General features: G+C 40.3%; 3 protein-coding genes across 7 annotated transcripts in view; 1 reads left to right on the top strand and 2 right to left on the bottom strand.

The window, feature by feature from the left end:
• pcnx1 (pecanex 1) overlaps positions 1-419 on the bottom strand; it is a 63,168-nt gene extending 62,749 nt beyond the window's left edge. For 3 of the 5 annotated variants that reach the window (XM_079693052.1, XM_079693054.1, XM_079693055.1), the window contains exon 1: positions 7-413. In XM_079693052.1, the coding sequence (XP_079549178.1) occupies positions 7-159 (153 nt within the window). In that variant the 5' untranslated portion in view covers positions 160-413. Of the gene's footprint in view, positions 1-6 lie in introns of all 5 variants that reach the window. The other 2 variants (XM_079693056.1, XM_079693053.1) reach the window with 2 other exon arrangements.
• A 1,679-nt stretch (positions 420-2,098) lies between these two features.
• On the bottom strand, positions 2,099-8,567 carry med6 (mediator complex subunit 6). Its single transcript, XM_079693068.1, has 8 exons — positions 8,412-8,567; positions 6,451-6,610; positions 5,366-5,457; positions 4,470-4,552; positions 4,269-4,377; positions 3,625-3,740; positions 3,484-3,511; positions 2,099-2,899 (listed from the first exon to the last, which is right to left on the bottom strand). Exons 1-8 carry the CDS (start codon positions 8,479-8,481, stop codon positions 2,769-2,771), a joined length of 789 nt encoding a protein of 262 aa, XP_079549194.1. The 5' UTR covers positions 8,482-8,567; the 3' UTR covers positions 2,099-2,768.
• Positions 8,568-10,562: 1,995 nt separating this feature from the next.
• Positions 10,563-17,360, top strand: ttc9 (tetratricopeptide repeat domain 9). Its single transcript, XM_079693069.1, has 3 exons — positions 10,563-11,432; positions 14,583-14,765; positions 16,789-17,360. Exons 1-3 carry the CDS (start codon positions 11,012-11,014, stop codon positions 16,872-16,874), a joined length of 690 nt encoding a protein of 229 aa, XP_079549195.1. The 5' UTR covers positions 10,563-11,011; the 3' UTR covers positions 16,875-17,360.
• The last annotated feature ends 754 nt before the right edge of the window (positions 17,361-18,114 follow it).

The raw sequence follows: 18,114 nt of genomic DNA, 5'->3' as shown, positions 1-18,114 counted from the left end.
TCTCACCATGTAGAGGATGAAAGGGAAGCACAGCAGGAACAGCCAGATGTACAGATGTAACGCATTGACGAAGGTGTTTTGATCAGGGTCGTAGTACCATCCTCCGGTGACTGAAGCCCAGACCCCCTGCCTCAGGATCTGCAGAGTCTGAGACCCCATGTTCGGTTATCCCGACCGACGGAACTACTTGGTGGCAACCGGGCTAGTGATCGGTGAACATGGCTATGTTTTCAGACAGTGGCCTGAGAATCCCCCATGTAGCAGCAGCCATCTTCTCCTAGCTGCCAGCTGGGGCTCTGTTCGGTCCTCCAGCGAGTAGACAGCTATCCCACCACGCCCTGCGAGACGCTTCTTCTTCGTGGTAACCGGGAGTAGAAGAAGAAGAAGCTACGGTCCAAAGCGAAGTCCGCTGGAAGTGCGCCACACGTTGAAGATGATTTATGGAATGGCTATAGTGGCCAAACAGTGTTACTACAATTGCCGTGACCTCATATTGGCCGAAAAAGACTTTGGTGCAAATGAAAATCTGAGAATGTTCAACCTAAAAATCTGAGAATCCTGACTTTTTCCTCTGAATACATTTTAAATTATTTTTTCTGAAATAAAAACATATTTATTTTTCTTCTGAAAATCTCAGAATCTTGACTTTTCCACAGATTTCTGAAAAATATATAATTTGTCGAAAATATGAAAATATGTTTTCTGAGAATTTTTTCCCCCTGAAAATCTGAAAAAATTATAATTCTGAAATTATAAATATTTTGTTTTTGTCTGCAATTTTTTTCCTGAAAATCTCAGAACTCTCACTTACAAATATATATATATATAAAACATATTTTCTTTTCATTTTCCTGAAGAAAAAAAAATACTGCAATAAAAAGATCTCAGAATCCTGACTTTTCTCAGACTTCTGAAAAAAATAGCTTATCTTTTGGAATTCTGATGTAAAAAAATATGGATATTTTCAGATTTTTTTCCCCCCTGAAAATCTCAGAATTCTGACTGCGCAGCACGAACACTTGTTTTGTCCTTATTTAAATCATTAGGTCAGGGTCTAAAAGTTGTTTAATGCGCTAAAACAGTGACATTCTCTCCCCATTCGTCTGACTCAGAGCATAGGGCTCTTATCTGACTGAGCCGAACGGTGGATCGGAGGCTGGGCTTAAGGGAAACTCAACTGCGCATGCTCCGTAGGCCCACATACGGGTACTTTTGCTCTTCATGCGCCACGGAGCAGCTCTCATAGGAATGAACCGGAATTAACGGAGTAAAAATGATAATATTCACCACTTTTCCACTTTTTTAATGCCCGTTTCTGTTCCTTGAATTAATAATTCCTCAATGACATTTGACTTTACCATGAGTACAATTACACACGTAAAAAAATCATGAAATAAAACGTGTCTTTAAGGTTATCTGATCATATATAAACAAAGGGCGCCCACTATTGGTCATACTGTCCCATTTTAAACTCAGCTTCTGCTCAATTTATAACCTTTTGTAGTCTTGCATGAAATACAAAATAAAGGAATACAATTGATATAAACCTGTATTATAATGTTCATTTTCAAGTAGAAAGTTCTGTACCAAAAAACGTACTTAAGTAAAAGTACAAAAGTAGCCTATAAATGTCCAATTAATTGTCAAAATAAATGTAGAGAAATGGACAGGATGAACTTCTAACATTCAGCATTGCTTAGTTCTCTCCCCCTTTTTGTTGGCTGCTTATTTTCCTTAAATTAAGATTTGTTTTGTGACGTTTTACTTAAACATTACTAGGAAGACAGACAGCAAAAGTGTATACAAATAAAAAGTAACATTTTGGCAATTGAGACTTTGGAGAAAATATGAACAAATGGTGACATCTGCGACTTATACTCCCCCATTTAACTACTCGTCATACTGTCCCATTTTAATATGTCCCCATTTTCTGTTAAACTTACACTTTTTGTAATCTTAGTTAAAAAGACAAAACCATTAGTGTTGAAAGCACTCACATTCTTAAGAAATACAATATATTTTAAATGATATTTTGTCCAAATCATATGGAAAACTATAAAAAAACATTAGAGACGAATACTCAACCAACAAACCAGGAAACAGTAAGTGATATATTTTAATACAAAAACACAGAAGTATTCCTTACAAAAAACTGATGAAAGTGTCTGAAATCAAAGAGAGGTGACGAGTCAGATAACATGATGCGTTCTGACACATCACCCTGTGTCAGTAAACCGACACTGACGCTGACGTCAGCTTATCAGCAAGAAAACCTCATCCTTAGTGAATTCTGCTAAATGCCTGCTGACATCAGGCACTCAACCCGTTAGTAGCACAGCTCAAAACTCATCACATGCACAGGACTCATGTTACAGAGTTAACGTAGTTCTGGCTGAGAGAAGCTGCCTTTTGTTCCGGTGTAGGTACCAGATGCGTTCGGCCTATCAGATCTGTTCTGGGTCCGTTACGCTTATCAATGACCTCACACGTTGGCTGTACGGCAACCCAAGAGGACATTTTACACGGCCAAATTCCGCAAAGAATATAAAAAAATAACAATCGACAGTGAATGTATGTTACTATGCGTGACGTCATTGGTAAGCGTAACGGACCCCGAACAGACCGGTTCATTCTGAGTCTAAACTGATCAAATGAGTAGAGGGTCTTGCACATATGGAGAGGAAACAAAAATACTCCTGAGCTGTGGTTTCAGTTAGTGCTGTATGACTTTCCTTTCTGTATATTCCCAGAGCGATACGAGCATCTCCTCACTGCAGTCTGGCTCTCTTCTCTGGGGGGGGCTTGCTGGGTGGAGCGGGGGCCGAGGACTTGGGGCCCGGTTCTCTCTCCTCTTGTTTAACAGCCTCTGCCGGGGGTTCAGGCTCCTTCTTCACCTCAACTGCAAAATAAAAGCATGAACTAAGAGGAAACTCATGGATTGTTCCAGCTCTAATTTCACATACAAATCTAAACATGTCCTTTGAAATGATATCTTAATGTAAAGACAACATTTCCTAGTTATGCACAGACCCAAAGTTAAGTGTAAATATACCACAAACAAAACCAAACTTAGGGCTTTTGACCAAACAGAAAATCTAAAAGCAAAATCATCAATTTGGATAAGGTCAGTCATCAGATCTGGAAGATATTATTTTAATTAAATCAGCTTGCTCTGAATATAACTCACTGCATGACTTGCCTTGCAGTTTTTTGAGCACGGTAAAAATGTTGTTTTTGAAATGTTATGAAATATGGATTAAAGGCTAGTGACTTATCCGACCGGCCCACCTCGGTACTGCAAGTAAATACCGCTAGTAAATTGTCGACGGGGGGACGGGGGGTGCTAGTGACTTATCCGACCGGCCCACTTCAGTACCGGATGGCCAGTCCGCTCCTGCATTCAATGTTACGCACTGATGTCCACAGACTGATACTTATGTCCCTTTGTGATCTGAGTATATACAGCAATGTTGAGGTTCATACCTGGAATGGGCTTCTCCCCAGGCTTAGGCTGAAATCACAGGGGAAAACATTAAGTGATTTCAAAAGATAAGACAAAGAAGATTTAACATGAATAATAGAAATATACTAGTAGTTGTAGTTTTGAGTCGGTGTAACGTGTACCTGGTAGAACGTGGGTGGAAACTTTGACCTGAGGTCCAGCAGCAGCGTGTCCACACGATGCCTCTGGAACAGCGAGCTCGCTTCCTCCTTCTTCTTAGTCTTGGGTTTATTTTTCTCTGTAGAAAAGAGTTATCCCATATTCAACATAATAAACATGAACTTCCTGTTATAAACATTTCAAGATTGCAGGGCGCCATAGCTCCGACTCTTGAAGACTTCCCTATCTGCCATTTCACTACATTTCCATACCAGGCTATATGCAGGAATCCTGAAGTCAGATGTAAAACCTTTTAAGACCTTTTTTAAGACCATTTCCATACATTATAAGACCTCATCGCCACTTCGAGTTCTAACCGGTTACCTTGGCGACACACTTCACCTCACATTGACTATATACAGTATTGATTGTCCTGTTCAGATGACGTCAAATCCAACGGGATGCCATAAATAAACTACACAGAATCACACTACACACCTACGCAATGATTACATTCAGGCAGACTGTAGAATACAACCGCTTTGGACAATTTAGATACTTATTGAAAACAAGCTACAAAATGGAATACCTTGGAAAATGAAGTTTAATACTTTTTAAGACCACGCGGACACCCTGGATATTGTAAATTAAATAAACTAAACCGAACCTCTCTCCTCCTGATCCTTGAAGTGCCACCAATATCCCTTGGATGGATGATAGCGGCAGTACGACATGGCCTCATCAAAAGCAGACTGGATTCCATGGACAGCAGAGAGCTGAGACAGAGGGGGTTCATGTTACATCATTTAAATGTTATTAGAATCCATCATCAAAAACATTTCTAGCACTCAGTTCAAAGAGTCCTCACCGCTCTGGAGCTGATAACGGTCCCCAGGTCGGGGGCCTGATACACCACTCCTGCTATGATGTAGTAGTCAGCCAAGGGAATGTCTGGAGGATGGAAAGAGAGGAATTATCTTAAGAAATAAGCTCCAGTGCTATGTTGTTTAAATGTATGTACTTATTTTAACGAGAACAAATACATTCATTTGAGAAAAGAGAAGGGATGATTTATGCCAGAGTTGAGCTAATAGCGAATTTCCATCTGCAGTCCTTAGGTTCTCATGTGTGTGTGACAGATTTCTTGTGACAGCCATGAGTATAAGCAAAAACAATTCCTTGTATATGTGCACCAACTTTGAATTAAACCAGATTCATGTTCTGAATCTAATACACAGTACATGTATACATATACATATAATATACAGTACACATCTCTGCGGTCCTGCCTGACTCTCATCATACTGCTTCCCTGATGGCTCCCACAGGACTGTTGACACCCTCGTGGATTCTTCTTCTTATTATAGACACATGCATTTCCAAACATTTGGTCTACCTATGTTGTAAATGTATCATCTCTTCGATTTACACACGGCATCTATTGCACGTCTGTCCGTCCTGGGAGAGGGATCCCTCCTCTGTTGCTCTCCCTGAGTTTTCTCCCATGTTCCCCTTTAAACTGTGGGTTTTCTCTGGAAGTGTTTCCACGATGTGAGGGTCTAAGGACAGAGGGGGTTGTCTTCTCATACTGATATTCTGCACAAACTGTGCTGTTGTATTTATTGTAAAGTATTTTTACTGCATGTACAGCACTTTGGCTCGACCAAAAATTGTTTTAAAAATGTTCTATATAAATAAAACTTGATTTGATTTGATGTTCTTTTTTCTCTGCCGGACCGATATCAGTAGCGTTCAGATGCTCACCTTGTGTTGGTGACTGCCTCTGTTGTTTCCGGATGATATAAAGGATTGGCTCCTGAGCGTGAAGAAGAATGTACTCCACCCCCACCATCTGGCTGAAATGACACAGAAACAAATGTTTGCTTGGAGGAGGTCACTGTACTGGAAAAATATTTCTGACCTTTAAAACCAAACAATGACATCTGTGTGTTTTTATTGGATTTAGATTCTGCATGATAATTCATTTGCATGCATCTCACAATACACTCAGTAATCATTGTACTGGTAAAACACTAAGCTCAAAGTAACTCTTAAAGGTCTCCTATTAAACTGTTTTTCATCAATATGTTATAGGTCTCAGATATATACAGAACCTGTCTCTAATTGGCTGAAACACCAAACAGATCATTGCAGCATTACCCATAACCCCCTCTGTTTTAGCCCTGTTTCCAAAGTGCTGATTCTCTGTCTGTTACTTTAGATGAAAATAAGGAGCCCCTCCCCACGCCCCTCTGAGAGACATTTGGTTAAAAAGAACTCAATGGTGCTCTAGGAGGAGATTCAGGTGATAAGGGGGGGGGGGGGGGGTTACCTTGGTTGCTGATTGGCTAATGGTTACACAAGACAACACATCGTTATGACATCGTAAAGTTGCCAAAATCTCATCAGCTCATTTTCAGACAGGTTTTTATAGAAATGGTTCAAAAAGAGAGAGAATCTTTGTTCCTGAAACTTTCAGAGTCTCTTTCCACAGAGGGGACACATGTTGATGTAGAAGAGACATGGAGAAGAGGGGACACATGTTGATGTAGAAGAGACATGAAGAAGAGGGGACACATGTTGATGTAGAAGAGACATGGAGAAGAGGGGACACATGTTGATGTAGAAGAGACATGAAGAAGAGGGGACACATGTTGATGTAGAAGAGACATGGAGAAGAGGGGACACATGTTGATGTAGAAGAGACATGAAGAAGAGGGGACACATGTTGATGTAGAAGAGACATGAAGAAGAGGATTTTGCATAAGAGGTGACCTTTCAATTTATGTTTTATTATGTGGAACTATTTTCCAAGTCGCACCAAATTGCACAGTTTAAAATGAATTTACTTCAGATGTTCCAGAGTGAGCCGCTGCATCTTCACCACCTCGTTGTTACAGGTGCGGTCGTAGAAGGGGTTACTCCTCTCAGAGAAGTAGTCCAGAACATTTCCAGGGTTAAGAATCGGCACCCAGCCGCTGTCCACCCAGGAAATCCCAAGGAGGTTGTCTACAAATCAATCGAAAAATGTAACTAATGTTCTAAGTCAGTTTAATACAATCACATTGGTTTCATGTGACAGATCATTTCAGGCATGGATGGATCAGGCACTTATGTTATTCATCATAATCACTGCGTCAGGTTATAATGTCCTGCTATGTTTCTATCAGGACTATTTCAAAAGGGCTGTGGGCTAAATCACTAATTATATACACAATGTATTTTGTCTTTTTTATTGAAGTTGGTTAGTCAATATTTTGAAATGGATGCAATTTATGATTCTTCTCTTGCAATAGTGTGAAGATTCATTTCTAGATTCAACTTTTTGTCCATAAATACTACATTTCCATCACATTTTTATCAAAGTCCATTTTGGTCCCAAAGATATTCACTTTGATATAGAGAGGCGAAGTCCCTCCCTTCCCGGGGGACCTCCATGGGACCTTATTTCGGGAAAAGTATGTATTGGAGTCAATGGAGAGAGAAAGATTATCTTTCGATCCCATTTGAATTGTGCCACGAATTACACATATGATGTTTGTCAAATTTAAAAGATAAATTTGGAAGTCAAAAAAATAAAAATGTCTCGTAAAACTGTGAAGTAACAGTTTTGTTTGTGTGAAACCGCTCAATGAACTACATCTCCCATCTTGCACCACACACCTAGATGGCCGTCACGTTGGCACGTTTCACTTCTTTCTTTCAGAATGAGGCGGAAAGTATTAAAAGAGGTGAAAATCACACCAAGTCTGGGCACGTTGAGAGCTGTACATACACACAAGGGGAGTTAGTCGGTTCCGTAAGAGCCAGCACGCGGGACCGGGAATCTGGGATTTGTAGTCTTTCTAGTTGCGTATTTTTCATAGTCTTATATTTCAACAGTTTTACGACAAACTGTGACTTTTTTGACATGGAAATTATTTTTTAAGATTGACAAACATCATATGTGTAATTTGTGGCACAATTCAAACGGGATCGAAAGATACGTTTTCTCTCTCCATTGACTTCAATATATAATTTTTCCGAAATAAGGTCCCATGGGTCGGAAGTAGATGGGTGGGGCTTCGCCTCTCTATGGAGTAAAACAGATAATTGAAGTAGAACATCTCCATATTTGAGTGGCTGAAAGCATTTCTGATACTTTAAACAAACATTCATCAATTGTTTGCCTTCGTTGTTGTTAAAAAGTCTCCCAGTTGTATATATACCATACTCATGGATAAATTAACCTATACATATATGAGTTATATGTTGTATTACCTAATAAAATAAAAAGTAACTAGTAACTTAAAGCTGTCAAAAGAAGTAAAGTGTACACTATTGTCTTCTGAAATGTAGTGGAGGAGAGTATAAAGTAGCCTCAAATGTGAATACTCTGGTAAAGTACAAGTACCTCAAAATTGTCCTTAAGTACAGTACTTGAGTAAATGTACTTAGTTACTTCCCACCTCTGTAAACCGTAATGTTAAACAAATACTGAAAAATGTTCTCCCAACAACATTGCCGGAATTTATATTAATACAATTCGGTTCGTTGCTTTATTAACCATTCATACCCAGCCAGCATTAGCTACATTAGCCAAAATGATAAGAAAAGCATAGGAGGAAATGCTAACCGTTGCTAACGATAGCATGTAGCATTTACAAAGATATGTGAAACAACAGGAAATAAAGGCAGCAGCTTTTATTTTAAGGTGTTCCACTAAAACACATGCATGGTTAATTCATTGAATATGACAACAGCGAAAAGGAATTGCTTTTAAATAACTGTATAATAAAGAATAAACTGGAAATGTAGCATATTTCTTTACCTCTGAAATCCACCGACGCCATGACAGATGTAAACAACAGCCTCACAAAGAAGACGTCATCAGTGTGCATCCGATCGTAGTTGGATGACGTCTTCGTCTTTTTTATAATTAGTTAAAATGGAATAAAATGAAGAAATAAAGCAATGGAAATGCCTTTTAATAGAAGAAGAAATTGTGCTTAGACATAATAACAGCATAAATAATAAAACAAATAATAGGCATGTGATGACAAGAGAAAACAAATCAATACAAAAATGCATTTTCCTTTTACAAAAGTATAAGACATAATTATAATTTGATAAACAAAGTAGCTTAGGAGAATAACTCAAACTACATAAACATAATTTGATAGCAACAGGAATTTGATAAACTCTTACATTAAATTGTATTAAAGAGTTGTTGAATCTTCAGAAATTTATTTTTGAGAATTCATTTATTGAAGGATAGCCTCTTGAGATGTAACATTTGGTTTTCGAGGAGGTCCTAAAGCATATTATAGCATTGTGCATTAGCATATTTCTTGGCTATCTGGGTCTCAGTTAAAGGCGACAACACGCAGTTTGAGTATTGGCCAATCCAATGCAACAGCTTTCAGGGTCATGGTTCTTATTTCTGATCTGCAGCATTTGCTCCAGAGAGACCAAATTCCAAAGACACACCCAGACAGCTGAGGTTTCACCAACCTGAGAGTGTGACAGGACATTTTAAGCATGCTCACACACACATACACATACACGCACACGCACGCACACACACACACACACACACACACACACACACACACACACACACACACACACACACACACACACACACACACACACACACACACACACACACACACACACAGTGTTATTGTAACAAATGAGAGGCTGTTTTTTTCTAAGGGGTAAAAAGGGACGGGCTTATTCATCACCTGGCTGTCAGCTCCCCTTTCAATAACACCATTACCCTGCAGAAACCCCGGTCTGATGACATCAGCCTATCATTAGTGTTTGTGTGTGTGTGTGTGTGTGTGTGTGTTTGTGTTTGTGTGTGTGTGTGTGTGTGTGTGTGTGTGTGTGTGTGTGTGTGTGTGTGTGTGTGTGTGTGTGTGTGTGTGTGTGTGTGTGTGTGTGTGTGTGTGTGTGTGTCACCTGAATCTCCTCCTAGAGCTCCATTGTGTTCTTTTTAACCAAATATCTCTCAGAGGGGCGTGGGGAGGGGCTCCTTATTTTCATCTAAAGTAACAGACAGAGAATCAGCACTTTGGAAACAGGGCTGAAACAGAGGGGATTATGGGTAATGCTGCAATGATCTGTTTGGTGTTTGGAGCCAAACACTTCAGAGACATGTTCTGTATATATCTGAGACCTATAATATATTGATGAAAAACAGAATAACAGGGGACCTTTTAATACAAATGATTTGATTGATAAGACGCACAGAAAACAAGAACATATCAAATATCTGTCGCTTTAAGGAAACAGGAAACAAATTAAATGTTGGTTGCATAGTTATAATAATGAATGCATTGATGTATATATTTTGTGTGTGTGTGTGTGTGTGTGTGTGTGTGTGTGTGTGTGTGTGTGTGTGTGTGTGTGTGTGTGTGTGTGTGTGTGTGTGTGTGTGTGTGTGTGTGTGTGTGTGTGTGTGTGTGTGTGTGTGTGTGTGTGTGTGTGTGTGTGTGTGTGTATGCATGGAAGAGGCTGCTGGCTGCTGGGCGAGAGACGACATGCTGGATGATCTTTATCTGATTCATCCGAGTGGAGATGACTGCATTCCTCCAATGATTTCAGATAATAGCGTGAGACTGAGAGAGGAAGGAGGCTGGCAATGGCATCGTTAACTTATTTTCAAATAAAGCAGCTTTTATGACAGCAAGAAATCAGACTAATTAGGCATTTTTCATATATTCTTCAATTCTATCAGGGGTTTATTTGGCTATAATTAATATGAATGCAAGAAAAGGAACACAACATGGTGGAAAGATCTTATTTAAAACCCAGAACTAATGACAATATCTCCCTTATAGATACATTGGGTTGTGTCATTCACATAGGAAACTACAATCATGTATTGATGTATAGTTCAACCCTTACATATTTTGTGCTCATTATCTTGTACTATTTGATGTTGTTTTACCCCCCCCCCCAAAAAAATGTAATTTCATAATGAATATACTGTTACGTGATTTTCGTCAATAAGGCTAACTAAATACATGACAAAAATGTCTCTAAAGACCACAAATTATCTATAAAGAAAATATTCTCAATGCTTTTCGTTTGACATGAAACAGTGCGTGCATTTGCAAACAAACAAATAATTAAGTTATCTCCAAATAAACTGATAATGCAATCAGACGCTGTCCTCCTCTTCCTGCTGGAGGACCCCCATGGGACCACTGGCCTTGTGTTTATCCACCAATCGGCGCGCAGGAGAGGAAGAACCCGAGCAGCAGCAGCAGCAGCAGCAGCGCGCAGGGTTTACGCGCAGAGGAGACGTAAAGCTGCGACACGACCAAGAGGATGCAGTGGATTTAAAACCTTCAAATCCCAGCTAATTTACAGCCGGGCGACAGGGGAGATATCATAAAGAAAAATACCGAGGAGGACGATATGAGTGTGGTGAAGGCCGGACTCACGGACGGTGGATCCCCGAGGCAGTGCGCTCAGCCTCCGAGCCGGATCAAAGATGCGCGGATCCAGCAGCAGCAGCAGCAGCAGCAGCTCCAGAGGCACCATGGAGCCTCCATGCTCAAACAGCCCTCCCTCAACGAACCGGGGGACGTGGTGAGGCGGGCTCTGGACTTCAAGAGCCAGGGAACCCAGTGCTACAAGGATAAGAAGTACCGGGAGGCGATCGGGAAGTACCACCGCGCTCTGCTGGAGATCAAGGGGCTGTGCAGGGTGCTTGGAGACCCGGAGATCAAGACCCTTTCCCCGCTGCTGCCCACCCTCAGCAAGCCCAGCTCCCTGACGGAGGAGCAGAAGGGGGCCATGGAGAACGCGGAGCTGGAGTGCTACAACAGTCTGGCCGGTGAGACACGGTTCTATATTATATTACATTACAATGCATTACATTATATCACATTTCATTTCATCGCATTACATCGCATTACATTAGATTATATTCCATTAAAATGTATTGCATTACATTGCACTATATTACCTGATGTGCTTTATCAATTCAATTCAGTCCTTTATTGGCATGAATGACAAACAGTATTTCCAAAGCTTTGTACAATTCTAAATAGATATACATTTGTATTGTGCTGTTATGTTCCTTAACATTTTGAGCAAAAGCAAGAATAACATGGTTTCTTTACGAGGAAAAATATGTAAATTTTGAACATGAACTAGAACAAGTCAATTAAAAAAATAAAATACAACAAAGAACAATAGCAAAGGTTATGGTGGATTATTGGTTATTGTGTAGAATAATGCTGATAATACATTAATTAGAAAAAAGAAAAAATGTATTTTTTTCAAATAATTGAGGATGCCTATTTTGGGAAGAATTGTTTCCGGACATTACATTCCACTGCATTCAGCAGACGCTTTTATCCAAAGCGACTTACAATAAGTGCTATAAACCATGACGATACAAACTCAGAACAAGAGAAAGAAGATATATATATAAATAAAAGAGAAAATAAATATCAATAAGATGTTTTTTACCTAAATGTATTATGTAAAACAACATGACAGAAAATGCTGCATTTCAGTTTAACAGTTGAGCTCACACACATTATTTTATGAACATAGAGGTTTTCTTGCAGAATTAAATAAGAACCAATGACCCAAAGAAAGTGAAAACCTTAAAGCAGATTCAGGCAGTAGGCGTATAGATTCACACTTAAAGTATTATCCTACAGAGCAGAACAGTTTACAGAGAAGAGATAACATCTGATCCTTTACAACAAACACTAAATGCGTAGGTTTTAGTAATCCTGCTAGTAATCCACCATTTTTAGAAATATCACGGTGATCAGATATTTGGGAATTCAGTTACCTTTGTTTTTGATTACGTAATCCTTTTACACACACACACACACACACACACACACACACACACACACACACACACACACACACACACACACACACACACACACACACACACACACACACACACACACACACACACACACACACACACACACACACACACACACACACACACACACACACACACACACACACACACACACACACACACAGTGCCTCTCCACAGATTCTGGGAGACTCCTGGGCTCATGAATGATTCATATAGAAGAGTATGAGTCATTCTCAGACTCACCCCACTATCTGCCTGCTTCATATTGGTGGTATTTGGTAACCCCCTTCGGTTAAATATTTATTCAAAGAATCCCTCGTTCTATATGTCTTCTGCTGTATAATGAAATCAAACATTGGATGCTGTGTTATCAGTAACGTTTTCTAACTATAGGGCTGTGTATTGGCGATAGATCTGGCTATATGATAGTGTTACGATTCAAAAGCCTATAATGTATATCAATCATCTTCTGTATCCATTCATCTGCCTATTACTTTATCATATAAAACGATCAGAAAATAATACAAATGTTAATCCTAGTTCCAAGAAACGTCATAAAATGTCTTGTTTTGTGAGTTCTGCTTACCACCAGATATTCACTTGAAATGGCAAATTGCATTTCAAATTACGTAATTGTAACAGTAGGAAGCACAAACCATAAAACACTAATGCATAGAATCTGAGTAAAACGTTTACATTTCTTGCAAAGCAGTGGGACCTGCATCATTTTGCATGAAATCTTTAAAAGAAATATATTACGATACTGTAAGCAAGGTAAAATATTGCGTTGTTTTACATTTAAATATCAGAAAACCAGTGGCGGCTGGTGGAAATTATTTTAGGTGGGGCTATTGTAATGGTGAATAAACCACACGGGGAACATTTGGAGAAATGACCCCTTCAATTATGACTTCTGGTGATGTTAGAGATATGAGAAGACTGATCAATACCTCCATAATCTTCAGTGCGGTTAGCTATGAATCTTCCAAAACTTCCAAATACCTTGTCCTGGACGTTTCTACAGTAAACTGCAGCAGTACAGTAGGCCCACACAAACTGCAGAACACCGGTTCTTTGGGAACACTCAAATGATTTAATTCCCATTTAAAATCAGGAGACTAAATACGAACATTATATGCAGACACAGACATGGTTCAGAAACACAGAAATATTAGAAAACAGACCATTAAGGCAAAAAATCTAGTTTGATGGATGCTGTCAAAACTCAACTATAATATGTGTGTGTGTGTGTGTAGTATCTGTCCCCGGCTGTTTGAAGAGCAAGCATGGGAAACAAAAGACAGCGTTTATCTGTTTGCATCCAGCTAGTCACACACACAGTTACAATCACACTCCCTGTAATCGACATAATTAATAGATAGTTTAGCTTCTCACCATCATTTGCTGTGGCCCACTGATGTTAACGATCGTAACTGAAAGGCTGCCTGTCAAACGTAAACATTCAGTCACGTGATCATCAGATTTGACGACGCTGATTGGTTGAAATTATGTTTCGGAGGCATAGTTTACAGATAGCAACAGTCAGCTGCTAGTGGCTGCTGCTGCACTGGTTGAGGGCTCCTCTCTTAGCGCCCAGATGAGAGAGGGTAATGATACACGGGCAAGGCCAGGCAGGAAACATGTGACTTAGTTATCAGTGACTATAGACATCGTCGTAACACAATTTTAAACGAGATTTTATTGTAGATTATACATTTGACTGATACCAATTATATAATATTTACCTATTTAAAAAAATATATATATATTTTTTTAAATGTATTTTTTATTTTTATTTCTAATGTGGGAAGAGGTGGGGCGGCACCCCTAGCGCCCCTATGGGCCGGCCGCCACTGCAGAAAACCCATCATAGTACAAGAACCACCATATACATACATCTTATGCATATGGTGGTTTTTATACCATGCATTTAAAAACTGTAGGCTGCACTATTTTGTTATGTGATGTTTGATTGTATGCAATATTTGCCATTGTCTGACGCATTTCTTTGCATGTTAACTTACTACTACTATTACTTTAAAATCCATGCAGTGTTTTTTAATCACACAAAAGAACAAGTGTATTAGTATGTTCTAACCTATTACTCCTCCGTCTCTCCCCTCCTCCCAGCCTGCCTGCTGCAGATGGAGCTGGTGAACTACGAGCGGGTGAAGGAGTATTGTCTGAAAGTGCTTTACAAAGAGGGGAAGAACTTCAAAGCTCTGTACCGCTCCGGAGTGGCCTACTACCACCTGGGAGAGTTTCAGAAGGCCCTGTACTACCTGAAGGAGTCGCACAAGCAGGAGCCGTCAGGTCAGAGCGCCTCAGTGCTTTTATTCTCACAGGACAAAGACCACAGATGTTGGTCTGATTCATTTTGCAGCCACTTTCCCTTTTTTACTCCACTGAATTTATTAGGGGGCTTTTTCTCTTTCCTGTAGTGTGTTATAGGTTTTAGTGCATGTAAATGGTCGGCAGAGGCTAAAATCCCTGTGTTCCCTGCAGAGGGAGTTTCTCTCCCACACACCGTCTTTTGTATTTTAAGGATGAAGACAAAGTATTTTTTTTTTACCTAGTGGTAGTAATATATACATCAATGCATTCATTATTATAACTATGCAACCAATATTTAATACACTTGTTTCCTGTTTCCTTAAAGCGAAAGATATTTGATATGTTCTTGTTTTCTGTCTTATCAATCAAATCATTTGTATTAAAAGGTCCCCTATTATACTGTTTTTCATCAATATATCACAGGTCTCAGATATATACATGTCTCTGATTGGCTCCAAACACCAAACAGATCATTGCAGCATTACCCATAATCCCCTCTGTTTCAGCCGAGTTTCCAAAGTGCTGATTCTCTGTCTGTTACTTTAGATGAAAAATAAGGAGCCCCTCCCCACGCCCCTCTGAGAGAGATTTGGTTAAAAATAACAGAATGGTGCTCTAGGAGGAGATTCAGGCGATAGGGGGGAGGGGGGTTACCTTGGTTGCTGATTGGCTAATGGTTACACAAGACAACACATCGTTATGACATCATAAAGTGGCCAAAATCTGATCAGCTCATTTTCAGACAGGTTTTCATAGAAATGGATCAAAAAGAGAGAGAATCTTTGTTCCTGAAACTTTCAGAGTCTCTTTCCACAGAGGGGACACATGTTGATGTAGAGGAGACATGAAGAAGAGGGGACACATGTTGATGTAGAGGAGACATGAAGAAGAGGGGACACATGTTGATGTAGAAGAGACATGAAGAAGAGGGGACACATGTTGATGTAGAGGAGACATGAAGAAGAAGGTACACATGTTGATGTAGAAGAGACATTAAGAAGAGGGGACACATGTTGATGTAGAAGAGACATGAAGAAGAGGGGACACATGTTGATGTAGAGGAGACATGAAGAAGAAGGGACACATGTTGATGTAGAAGAGACATGAAGAAGAGGGGACACATGTTGATGTAGAAGACACATGAAGAAGAGGGGACACATGTTGATGTAGAAGAGACATGAAGAAGAGGGGACACATGTTGATGTAGAAGAGACATGGAGAAGAGGGGACACATGTTGATGTAGAGGAGACATGAAGAAGAGGGGACACATGTTGATGTAGAAGAGACATGAAGAAGAGGGGACACATGTTGATGTAGAAGAGACATGAAGAAGAGTGGACACATGTTGATGTAGAGGAGACATGAAGAAGAGGGGACACATGTTGATGTAGAAGAGACATGAAGAAGAGGGGACACATGTTGATGTAGAAGAGACATGGAGAAGAGGGGACACATGTTGATGTAGAAGAGACATGAAGAAGAGGGAACACATGTTGATGTAGAAGAGACATGAAGAAGAGGAGACACATGTTGATGTAGAAGAGACATGGAGAAGAGGGGACACATGTTGATGTAGAAGAGACATGAAGAAGAGGGGACACATGTTGAGGTAGAAGAGACATGGAGAAGAGGGGACACATGTTGATGTAGACTAGACATGAAGAAGAGGGGACACATGTTGATGTAGAAGAGACATGAAGAAGAGGGGACACATGTTGATGTAGAAGAGACATGAAGAAGTGGATTTTGCATGATAGGTGACCTTTAAGTAAAACAGATGAGTACTTTGTCCTCGACTGCCTAAAACTACAAAAGATAACATTTAAAATGGTGTTTCATCTGGAAACAAAAACATGTTTATCCGTAGTCGCTGAAAATAAATTTCCAACCATGATTTCCTGCAGCCACACTGAGTTTAAATGGAAGATTTACGAGCATATTGATGCACCGTTTCCTGTGTGAGCAGGAAATAAATCAGCGTTTCCCTCTCTTTGTTTCCAGACACCAATGCCATCCGCTACATCCAGCTGACAGAGATGAAGATCCGCAGGAATGCCCAGAGGGAAAAGAAAGAGGCGCTGGCTTGAGGACAAGAACAAAACAACCTTCACCCAGACCTTACACACCTGCAGTGTCTCGGTGTGAAATCATGTTCGTTTGCTTTTTCCTTGCACAGCATCTGGTTGCCAGTTTTGTGATTGAATTTCATCGTTGTGTGCTTGAAGAGTTTCTCTTTCTTTCTTTTATCGTAAATGATTCTAGGGTGGCCGACAGGTGCAAACGCGTTACCACTGCGCAAAAACATTTAGATTGGGAGAAACACACAGCTTCAGACACGATGCAGATATAAAAACAGAAATGTGCCAAAACACACACCGAAACATCTTCAGAAACTTGACAACACATACAGCATTTAGAAAACACATTCACCAACTTGAGGAAACATGCGTAGCGTTTACTAAAAGCTGCAGAAACCAAACGCTGCAAGAAGCTCAAAAGATAACAGAGGACCCTAAACAGTGACGCACACTGCTGGGAGACCAGGGGACCCTTAAAAGTGACGCACACAGCTGGGAGACACAGGGGCGACTGTGGCTGTGAGGGAGTGTGGTCGTCTTTCAACCAGAAGGTTGTGGGTTCGATCCCAGCCCATGCAGTCAACATGTCGATGTATCCTTGGGCAAGATACTTAACCCTGAGTTGCTCCCGATGGCATGGCCAACGGTGTGTGAATGTGTGTGAATGTTAGGTCCTAGAGTAAGGTACACTGCTCTGTATGAATGGGTGTGAATGGGTGAATGACATGTAGTATGTAAAGCGCTTTGAGGGGTCTTAAAAGACTGGATAAAGCGCTATATAAGTACAGTCCATTTACCATTTACCATTTACTAAAGAGTGACGCACACAGCTGGGAGACCAGGGGACACTAAAAAGTGACGTACACAGCTGGGAGACCAGGGGACACTAAAGAGTGACGCACACAGCTGGGAGACCAGGGGACACTAAAGAGTGACGCACACAGCTGGGACGGAGCACTTGGTGATGTTCAGGACTACGAAGTTGGACAACTGTCTCTGTTGTTGGAAACTAAGATGTTAACTTATTTTAACAATGTGATCACATGACTCCTTCTGATGTTACTGCAGTTCTTTTGTAAGCTAGCTAGCTAACGTAGCTAACCTAGTCATTTCAGATATACTGACCAACACTTACAGTTATGAGACGACTAACTGCAACAGAGGCCGTTTCTCAATCGCGAGTACACATGCTGCAGAGCAACTATTTCAAGTACACTACGTTATAGAGTGGCGCAGAATGCTGGGCATT

Source organism: Notothenia rossii, assembly GCF_949606895.1.
Source record: "Notothenia rossii genome assembly, chromosome: 7".
NCBI classification, from domain to species: Eukaryota; Metazoa; Chordata; class Actinopteri; order Perciformes; family Nototheniidae; genus Notothenia; species Notothenia rossii.
Note: the sequence above shows the minus strand (reverse complement) of the source record. Positions and strands in the feature narration are given on the sequence as shown.

Bases quoted from the DNA above. Each gene is read 5' to 3' on its own strand.
- med6 (XM_079693068.1), bottom strand. From the start codon at position 8,481: ATGCACACTGATGACGTCTTCTTTGTGAGGCTGTTGTTTACATCTGTC. The intron at 3,512-3,624 runs GTACACGTTACA...CTGTGATTTCAG, and splicing joins TTCCACCCACGTTCTACCAG to CCTAAGCCTGGGGAGAAGCC. The intron at 2,900-3,483 runs GTATGAACCTCA...TTTATTTTGCAG, and splicing joins TGGGGAGAAGCCCATTCCAG to TTGAGGTGAAGAAGGAGCCT.
- ttc9 (XM_079693069.1), top strand. From the start codon at position 11,012: ATGAGTGTGGTGAAGGCCGGACTCACGGACGGTGGATCCCCGAGGCAG. The intron at 11,433-14,582 runs GTGAGACACGGT...CCCTCCTCCCAG, and splicing joins GTGCTACAACAGTCTGGCCG to CCTGCCTGCTGCAGATGGAG. The intron at 14,766-16,788 runs GTCAGAGCGCCT...CTTTGTTTCCAG, and splicing joins GCACAAGCAGGAGCCGTCAG to ACACCAATGCCATCCGCTAC.